At 32.0% G+C, this 10,799-nt stretch overlaps 1 protein-coding gene across 1 annotated transcript in view; it reads left to right on the top strand.

Annotated features, from left to right (window-relative positions):
* LOC106074184 (transient receptor potential cation channel subfamily M member 3-like) overlaps positions 1-10,799 on the top strand; it is a 31,253-nt gene that overhangs the window by 12,034 nt on the left and 8,420 nt on the right. The window contains exons 4-16 of the mRNA XM_056025672.1: positions 250-332; positions 790-953; positions 1,529-1,702; positions 3,060-3,257; positions 4,421-4,601; positions 5,003-5,174; positions 5,297-5,447; positions 5,616-5,682; positions 5,856-5,963; positions 7,569-7,699; positions 9,168-9,457; positions 9,785-9,928; positions 10,417-10,558. Coding sequence (XP_055881647.1) covers positions 250-332; positions 790-953; positions 1,529-1,702; positions 3,060-3,257; positions 4,421-4,601; positions 5,003-5,174; positions 5,297-5,447; positions 5,616-5,682; positions 5,856-5,963; positions 7,569-7,699; positions 9,168-9,457; positions 9,785-9,928; positions 10,417-10,558 — 2,005 coding nt within the window. The remainder of the gene's footprint in view (positions 1-249; positions 333-789; positions 954-1,528; positions 1,703-3,059; positions 3,258-4,420; positions 4,602-5,002; positions 5,175-5,296; positions 5,448-5,615; positions 5,683-5,855; positions 5,964-7,568; positions 7,700-9,167; positions 9,458-9,784; positions 9,929-10,416; positions 10,559-10,799) is intronic.

Raw genomic sequence — 10,799 nt, 5'->3', positions numbered from 1 at the left:
ATCAATAATATATAAATGTATATGAGTATATATATAAAAAAAAGTTTAAATATACCTTTTTCAAAGTACAAATTTTATATTGTGACTAATATTAATGGAAATCTATAGTGTTATAGGTTTTCATTTATAATACTGGCTAACACCCCTGATATTTTTTTTTATTCATTAATAAGACCTGCACAAAATAGTGAAATATTAATAATGATTTTCTTTTCATTTCCACAAATCACTTATGGCTATTATTACCAGATGCCACTGTGGTGAAGTATTTAATATGCATGCAGCCAAGCGCTTTAAAGGGCCATTGAGTGGATTACAACCTTGTCCTAAAGGTAATTTTGTCTTATATTGCTATTTGACACTAGTATAGCTTAATCTAAGTAACGATCATTAAGGTGCATCCACTACTTTAAAAAAAATAAGGTTTTATAAAAAATCAGATACTTTTCAGCTATGGTTATAAGTATATTAAAAAAATAATATCGTAGATTACTTTAAATTGCTCATAAATTGTAAAATGATACCTGCCATTATATTTCAGAATTAGGTTATAGGCCTATGGATTTGAACTAGTAAAACAATGTTTCTAGTTCTTGAGAACATTTCTTACTCTTCCCTTATGACTCTATTGGCATCATATCAGCATGTAATATCTATCTTGATACTGGCATACTAGATGCTGGACATGCTGGAAACAATAAATATTTAGGCCTACAAGGTAAAAACTCTATTAAAAAAACATTCTAATAATGTTCAGAATTTTCATATTTTTGCTATCATATATTTCAGAGTTTGCTAAACTATTAGAGTATCCAGAGAAAGAATTAACAGAAGAACTACCAGAGTCTTCAAAAGTTTGGAATGCAGATGATTATTTTGCAACCAGTACCACTAATGCATTTGGAAAAATTGACTTTAATGTTGAACAAGTTGGAGGCAAAAAGCCTTCTAAGGTAATGTGCTTTCTTTAGATCAGATAGTGACCCTGTACTATGAAATGAGTAATTTGGCATATTTACCTGTTTTGAATTCTCTCTGTGGCATTTTACGTCTCAAGAGACAATCTTTTCCCTTTGCAACTTCTTGTGCGACTAAAGAGGCCAGTCCTTGATACACAGCTGCAGTCACAGGTTAGGCATCTGAAATCACCAGGCGCCATTGTACTTTCACCTTTCTTGCTACTACTGTTGTGTATGGCATCTGCATACTGAGACCCTTTCTTTCTGCTTGCCCTCCATGTGGATCTATTCAGTGCTACTTTTTCCCAGTTGTTAGTCTAGAGCAATAAAAAATATAAGCATGAAAGTTGCACTAAACAAAAAACAATTAATAAAAATATTTCCAATCACACAAATTTATTATTGTTAGTCTAGAGCTTATACAAAATTAATTACATGATTGATTCAAGATAATTGTTGCAATGTCACTCAATATAAGTTGTGTTTTTATTAAAAAAAAAATATTTTATTTGTTCACTTACTTTGATTCCTTTTTTAACTAGATTCTTTCTCTTCTTTCATATTCATAGTACATTAGACTTACCCCAGAAGACAGTGTGGATCACTGCATAAAATTATTAACAGAACATTGGCACATGATGAATCCAGAGCCACCAAATCTTGTCATCTCTGTTGTTGGTGGAGCCAAAAATTTTAAACTTGATGGAAGAATGAGAGACACATTTTCGATAGGTCTAATAAAGGTAAATAAATCATAGCGCACAATTAAACACTAAACAACTTATAAGCTTATAAAGAAGCTCATGTAAGCTTATAAATTTGTGGTGAGCATTTTCGAATAGAATATGATATTTTATAATTCATATACTTCAACATATAAAAATATATTTTAATAATAATAATAATATTAATAATCTTTATTGTCCGTGAGGAAATTTGTCTTACAATTTGTGCATTACACCAAACAGAACATTAGCAATTAACATAATTTTATATTCAGTTAACATGGTGATTAATCTAAATTTAACAAGGTTACAAAAGACAGTTTGTGTGGAAACACAAACTCAAAATCGGCCCCCGAAGTAAAATGTTTTACATAATTCGGATAATCCTTCAGAGTTGAAGATAGTTTACTTCCTAGTCCAAACCTCCCGCAGGACGACGGGGGATGGGAGCAGGGTTTGAACCTTTGATCGTCGATAAATCCAAATGACAGTCCAGCGCGCAAACCGCACGACCAGTGGTCCACCCAGGTAGGCTTCAATATTTTCAGAAAGAACATCCGAATGAAATTATATCAAAGACAAATGAGAGATAAGAATGGAGAAAGAAGGTTAACAGATCTTGTGTAGTGCCCCAACCGTCCCGCAGATCAAAGGATACGTGAAAGTGAATGTAAAGTTAGATGTGAACCTGGCCTAACTAGTTTGTGGTCTATAGGGCAGATGATGTAAAGTTCATCTGTTTTTGTGGCCTAGGGTTAACGAGGGTGTCATGTAGCCAGCACAACGACCAACCGCCTTTGCTTTTCCCCAACTAATGTTAGGTACCCATTAGAGCTGGGTAGACTCAGAAGTTAAAAATCCCAGTCTTCACCAGGATTCAAACCCGGGACCCTCGGTTCAAACTAAATAAGTTAATTGTTTTGAAAAGGCTCAAACTCATATTCGAATCCTCAAAAAAAAAAAAAAAATTTCCGCTATATAGAAAAAATGTTCACGAAAATGATGTTTATAAGATTACTATTTGTCTTAAATTAGGTCTAACATATAATGCATACTAATTAGCTTTTTCTTATAAAAAACTGCTTGCATAATTGATTTTAAAAATTAGAATTTTCGCTTTCAGGAACAAAAAAAGTAGCCGTTGCATCAGAACTTTGAATGGTCTAAAATATTGTGAAGTCAGATTTTCAATATCTCTTCTAGTTTACGAGATCTAAACGGGACGGACGGACAGACATTTTGCACAAAACTAATAGCGTCTTTTCCCCTTTCGGGAGCCGCTAAAAAAAGCAACTTAAGTCATTATTTAGGCCTTTATATCAGATTGTTAAAAAATACATAGAAATTATTTGCAAAAATTTATAATTGAAAACAGGCAGCTAAAACTACAAATGCTTGGATGATAACTTCAGGCTTCAACATGGGAGTTATGAAAGCTGTCGGTCAAGCTGTGCATGAAGGACAGTCTTTTAGGTGGGACAATGATACCATGAGTCATGTCTTGCGTTGTATTGGAATAGCTCCTTGGGGATATATAAAAGGAAGAAAGTTTCTGGAAAGCTCTACAGGAATGGTATGTGTTTAGTTTAAATTTGTAGACACATAAAAACAGAAAATGTAAAAAAAAAAAAAAGGAATAATAATAATATCAAAGATCTTAAAATACACTTTCTGTACAAAAAAAAAGATTCCTTTAATTATATTTAATGAGCAAAAGTAATCCACATTGTGAGTTGTCTAATCAATTATAACTGGATTACAAATGGTTTCTCTAAGAGTGGTACTGCAATCTTATTTTAAACAAACTATTTGAATGTGTCCATAAATAAATTCACCTTAGAAAAAAAAATCTTAAAAAATGGTAACAGTTTTTCATAATGGCTACTTATTTCATTGATATTTCTTTATTCTCTTGCCAATCAAACTGTTGTTTTTTTCATGTCATTTTAAAATATTTCCATTTACAAATGTTTAAAATATAATTCAGATAACGCTTGGCTTGTTTATTGTGATTTATATGCATTTAGTTTACATTGTGTATACTCAATCTATGTTTCTTACCTGAATTCATTGCTGTTTGCTGTTGTAAATAATAAAATATCAACAATAACAACATTTATACAGATCAAAAACATTTAGTAGTCTAAATATGAGGTATAAACTTTTTTGTTTACAATTACATTGACATAAATAGTCATTAATAAACATTGCTACAAAAGAAATAAGTTTTAAGTTTCTTATGCAATGTACTTACAAAGACCGCATCACAAATGAAGAGATTTAGAAACAAAATTAATACAGCAATTGGACCCAACGAAGACTGCTAAAACCACTGTCAAAAAAGGCAAACTTTAACTCTATGGCAATATCACAAGGTCTTCAGGCCTTGCAAAGACTTCCCTTCAGGGAACAGTTCCAGGAAAGAGAAGAGGTAGACAGAGAAAGCAATGGGAAGTCAACATAAAAGAATGCACAGGCCTGTCATTGAATGGAGAAAGATGGTCAACAGATCTTGTGTTGTGCCCCAATGGTTTTTACAGACTAAGGGATAGGTGAAGGTGAAAATGCAATGTATCATAGGACTCGGTCTGTCTCAAAGAGCTTTGGAAAGAAAGGGTTCTTCGTTTTTATCTTTTCCCCTAAGAGAGGACAGACATTTGTGATCCTATGGGTGATTTATAAATTTCAGTATTTTTTTTATTTCATTCTTTTTTTTTATCTGTATTTTTCTCTTAGGGCAAATTCAATGCCTACTACAGAACCAGCAATCAAATACATCACAAGCAGCCTGTCCCTCTCAATCCTTACCATACTCATTTTATTTTTGTGGATGATGGTTACAGAGGAAGATATGGTGGTGTTGCTGAGTTTCGCTCCAAGTTTGAAAGAAAAATTGCTGCACCCAAATCTGACCCTGGTATGTAAAGAATAGTTCCTCTGGTATGTAAAGAATAGTTTTTCTGGTATTGAAAGAATAGTTCCTCTGGTATTTAAAGAAAAGTTCCTCTGGTATTTAAAGAATAGTTTTTCTGGTATTTAAAGAATAGTTCCTCTGGTATTTATTGAATAGTTCCTCTGGTATTTAATTCCTCTGGTATTTAAAGAATAGTTCCTCTGGTATTTATTGAATAGTTCCTCTCATATTTAATTCCTCTGGTATTTAAGGAATAGTTCCTCTGGTATTTAAAAAAAATAGTTCCTCTGGTATTTAAAGAATAGTTCCTCTGATATTTAAAGAATTGTTCCTATCAAAAGCAGTGATCTTGAATAATTTTTAGTTTATGACTTTCTTCTATATTTTCTTTATTACCTATATAGATGGAGGCCTAGGAATACCATTAGTATTACTACTTGTGGAGGGGGGTACTGATGCTATTCAAGATGTAAGTGTCTCTCTAGCACAAGGCATCCCTGTAGTGGTGTGTGCTGGTACAGGACGTGCGGCAGACATTTTAGCTTATGCTTACAAAAATACCAACATCATACAAGGGTAAGTACAGTACAACAGATCATATTTCATAAATATTTATGAATTAGTAAATAATTACTTTCTTATTTTTAAATAATTTCTCATCATTAAAATTAAAAATGAAAAAAAAAATCCTTTCTCAGGAGCACAAAAACAATGTCAGATACTCATCAAGATAAATTGGCTAGAAAAATTTATGCTGCCTATAAAACCAATTTGAAACCAGGGAAAGAAAAAGAAGAATTGGAGAATTTAAAGGACACAGTTATTGGATGTTGTCAGAGAGATGATCTGGTTTGTAGTCTCTTGTTTTTATAAATAGTTGCATTATTATTGTTCATGTAGCTAATTTCTAGAAACAAATGAACATGTACAACATTTTTAGTTAAATATTTTACTTAAATTTATATAATGCAAATTTTTATATTTTCATTTTTTTAAATCATTTTAAACACTCTTCAGATGATAATATTTAACATGAACAAGCATGAAGATTTGGATTTGGCAATATTGTCTGTACTCTTGAAAGGTAAGATTATTTAGTTGTAAACATTTTATTTCAAGAGAGTTAAGAAAAAATACATTTTTAAAATGAAACTGCTGGAATGAAAAGCATTAGCTTTTTATATTTGACCTTACTTTACATATTTTTAAATTTAGAGTTATAAATTATTATAAATTATGTTGTTTTAATGTTATCAGTCAAATCAAATGCTTCCATGGAAAACCAGTTGAATCTGGCTCTCACGTGGAACCGGGCTGACATTGCACAAGAAGAAATTTTCAGAGAAGATGTTATATGGCCAGATGGTAATCCCTTTTGTTAGTGATTTTTTGTTTATATTAGTAGTCTAATATGTACATTATTAAGAATGTGATTTTGTTGCTGGATAATCTTTGTGTCTTTACTTTAAACTTTGAGCAAGACCTTTGACTGTCTAGTCTCTGGTACTTGTGATGAACTGAGAATTAAATTTTGGATGCAGCAAATTATTCACCATTATTCACCTTGCTACTCTAGGAATTTAGATTTTACCATGACAGTGATTGAGTGTTTATTTTTAGCTACAGACTAGTGAAAAAAAATGCAACAAATGTGCTTTTATATATGGTGAAAGGCATAAGTCAAATGAAAGATATATGTACTACAAATAAAATGAATATACTGTTATAAACCTGGTGGTGGCACAGATGGGGGTAGTGGTGTGAGTGTAGTCAGCCGACGCAAATTGCCCCAGGCCAGCGCTAGATGATCGATCAACCGTGATGAGTTACGACGGTCAGCCGAGACGAGTGTCAACATGACGGTTCGGGAAGGATCGGCATTGTGAACAGAGCTCAGGAGCGTCACAAGGGATGTAGTCATGTGACGAAACTAGAAACATCGAGCAATGTTCCGTCCAGTTCTAGAAGGCCAGCAGGGACCCTATGTAAAGAGCGGAGGTGCCACAGTCAAGAGGGTTCACGACAGAAGGTTCACAACAGGGGTTCAGAACACGGTCGACTACAGCACAGTTCAACGGTGTGGTTCTGTATGGAGCATTACGACGGTTCAGTGCGGAGTACTGTCAAGTACAGTTGAGACGACTGGCATCTTGATCTTGGTCTGCAATTGAGTCCAACACAACGAGCCTAGTGTGTGAAGTCAGTCCTGGACTGTTGAACCCAGTGCAAGCACGGAATGAGACGGAGAGGCCAGTGCAAGAGTTGATACGGCTGTACGGTGTTATTGGAGAGATATTTGTATAGTGTACGTTTTGCCAATTGTACAGTATTGGTTCAGATTTATTTAACTATTAAAGTGTTACATTATTTTGGAGCCCTGAGTTGTCAAGTTCTTTAAGTTGGTGGTGTATGGTGCAGTTTGCAGAGAGCCTGGATAGTGAATATGGAATGCCTCATCATCAAGCTGCCTGCCTATGTCTATTGTCTTCTGGATATATTTGCAATGGTCTTGCTATTTCAAGATCGTATCTTGGTTTTTGCTAGTCCAGTTGACCAGGTATTGCCTTCTATGGAAATGTTACCAAGTCACACATTTTTAGATGTATCTGGTCAAACAATGCTTGACTTTGTCTACTGTAGTTGCAGAGAAGGGCTATGAATAAAAAAAAAGGATGAAAATAAAATGATTTAAAGCCAAGTAAGTTTCTGCCTCACTAGGGAAAATGCAATTGTTGATGAGTCAATTATTTTTGTTCAGCCAATTTCGTCATAGTAAAGCAACTGTAGTCTCACATTTGCAGAATTTTCTAAAAATTGGTTTGATATTCATCACGTCCATATTTAAAAAATACTGTTGTGTATATTGAATGACATTTAAGAAAGTTATACTGAGGTAAATCTTGTTTGATCTTGTGGTGTTTTCAATGATATATTCAATTACACTATTCAATTTTAAATTATCCAATTCAGGAAGCCTTGAGAAATTTTTGACCCAAGCTTTATTGGAGAACAAAGTTGATTTTGTCAAACTTATTCTGAATAATGGGATTATCATGCAGGAGTATCTGACAGTGGAACAACTGCAAAATCTTTACAATGCTGTAAGAACCTAATTTTGTTTATAACACTAAGTCATTGTGTTTGCAGAACTTAGTCATAGCGGTATTGTTTATTATGGAGCAGGACATTTTGGTGCAGTCGTTTTGGCATGGTGGTTGTTTTGGCAAAAGGGATGTTTTTTGGTGCAAAATGTTTTGGTCACATTATTTTTGTTTATTGTATTATTTCTTTAAAAAGAATGATACATATCTATGTTTCTTATTTGTCTTTGAGTTCAAACACATTTTTTATCTAAAGAACAAGAGATATTTTTACCATTAGTTTTGTTATTAAAGTTTGTTGTGTAATTATTGTTAAATCAATGACATTATAATGTTTGTGTGTTTTAATGTTGTCCAATACAAAATAAAATGATGATAGAAAAATAGAGGCTGGGATTCCTAGTGCAAACAAAAATAAAATGATTTATTTAATTTTTAGTACCTCCAACTAAAAAAAAAAAGGGAAAAACTGATGAATGTCATCCTGGGATTTCACACACTTCACCTTTAATTTATGGGGGTGGGGAAGCATGTTAATATCATGGACTATTGAGACTTCATGTCTCAAAATAATACCACAGGACCAGGCAGTGATCCAAAATTCCCAATATGCATTCATGAAATAGTCAAAGACTATTTTTTGGGTGGGAGAGTTGGGGGTAGAAAATGTATTCAATATATTCTGTAGTATGGTATAGTGAAAAAAAAAACAGAACCTCTTAGTTATGGAGTATGTGTGTTTCTATGGTGATGGTGGGAAGAGGTTAGTGATTGCTTGTGAATGATCTAAGGTAAACAGCATTGTCGTCAGTGTTCTTAGATAGAACAGACAACTCTATATTGGCAGACTGGAAAGACATGTTATTGTAGTTAGTTAAGATTTTGTTTAGGGCACCATTTTATATTATTACTAAAGTCTACTACATTGATTTCATTTTATCTCAAGTTGATTTTGTTTATATTGTAATAAAAGTTCAATTTAGTTTTTTTCATAAAAGAAGATATTTAAGTTATTTCACGTTTCATAAGTTAAGATATAATACACCTACAGCGGTTTAGTTGTCCACTAGCAGTTTGGTGTTACCAGTCAACGACTGTCCTCAACACTCTTGCTCCCTAATGGCTTTCACCAAAAATATTGTTTCAAAACCTCTGTGCCATAATGTTGCATACCCTGTTTATTCATTGCATAACTTTGGATCTATTTCTGAATGTGTCATATATTTACAAAGAGGAGAGAAAATAATCAAATGTATAAATGATTGTTTACTGTACTTTTTCAAAACTGTAAAATATTATTTGTGAAAGACAATTAGTTACTTAGGTTTCATGCTAATCTACATAATAGATGTAAATATGAGATCAATAATATTGAAATTTTTAGATAATACCTAATATTATTATAAAGTTTTTGTGTTTTAAAACAAGAGAATCTAATTTTCTATAAATTTCTTTTTTTGTTCAACAGATTCCTAAACACTCTTATTTATATTTGATCTTAAAAACATTTGCTAAAGACGAGAAATTTAATGTTGATATGATTGGTAAATTCATTGAAAATATGATTGACATCTATGACCATGATATAACTACATTGGAGGACTCACAAAAAAAGAAGTTGTCAAATAGAACAAGCAAGCCTCTAATCTCTGCATTTCAGTCTGCCATCAGTGAATCGGATGTTGATAATAAAACAGAAGTCAATAGGTTTAAAAGACCATACAAACAATTGCTTGTTTGGGCATTACTTATGAATAGGTTAAGTACCAATATCTTACACAATCTTTTAAGATCTGAGCTACTTTTCAATTTGAATAGTTATAAGTAGTTCAAAATTTATTTTAAAAAATAATATACATTGAAATATATCTTGGAATTATAACAGTTTTTATAACATTAAAATCATAGGATTATATTATTAAATAACTACTTATATCCTACTGTGTTGTCATTTTTTACTAAATATAATTACTTAACATAATATATTTCACCATTCAAGTTTAAATTAACTATTTCATTTTTTTATTTAAACTATTACCTATGATGCTAGTACATGCTGATGATAAGTTTCTTGTCTTTTCACAGATGTGAGCTTGCTCTACTGTTCTGGGAGCTTGGCTCTGAACCTATCACTAGTGCCCTCATATGTACAGCCATCTGTGAAAAAATGGAGTTTAAAGTTCCCAAGTATTTAACAGTTGTGCGAAATAGTTTTCATGAGATGAAAAAGTAAATAGAATTAAGAGTATATTGTATATGTAAAGTTAAAAGAAAAATATACATTAGATGATTACAACTCAGTACTAAGGTTTATTTTTGTCTGGAACTGATTTCAATTACTTTTAATATAGTAAAATAAATACAAAATAATTGGCTATACAATACACATTTTTTTAGTCTATTGTCATTTCTCGAATTATTTTGAACAATTTAAGCCATTTTATCGTGTTTCTTTACTAAATATCTTAGATAAGCAAATTAATTATAAAATTTTAACAAAAGTGTAATTTACTCAAATTAACTAGATAAATAGTAATTCTGCATTGTAATTTAATTAAAAATGTACAATACTTAGTTTTGAACTGACCTATAATCTTAAATGAAAATTACTTTGAGATTTAAAGCAGACTGAAAAGAAATCTTTGCTAAATGAAGATCAAAAGCATCCAACATGTTCCTTTCAATAGACTTTTAATGAATGACTTTTCTCTTCTCAGTAAGTTTGAACAGTTGGCAATAGCAGTACTTGATGAGTGCCACACAGTTGATCCAGATAAAGCAATCAGTATTGTCCAGCGTAACTCTCCTACATGGAGTGGTCTCACCTGCCTGCAGATATCAGCATCCTCTTTAGACAGGGTAGGGCTTCATAATCTCAGGCATTAAGGAAATAATTGTGTATGCTGCTAAGTTATCTGCACATTTTATTTGAATGAAATAACGAATGATGTTAAAATAATTTTTTTATCTTGAAAGATGATATCAAATACACAGCATAATCATTGATTGTTGTTTTTGCTTGCTAACATTATATATACATGACAGCTAAAATTAATTTTGAGCATCCTAAATGAATTCTATTGCAACATGAATCCATAAT

The sequence above is a fragment of the Biomphalaria glabrata genome, chromosome 1 (genome assembly GCF_947242115.1).
Source record: "Biomphalaria glabrata chromosome 1, xgBioGlab47.1, whole genome shotgun sequence".
Lineage (NCBI taxonomy): Eukaryota > Metazoa > Mollusca > Gastropoda > Planorbidae > Biomphalaria > Biomphalaria glabrata.
The sequence above is the reverse complement of the archived record's forward strand: the minus strand, read 5'-3'. Positions and strand labels throughout refer to the sequence as shown.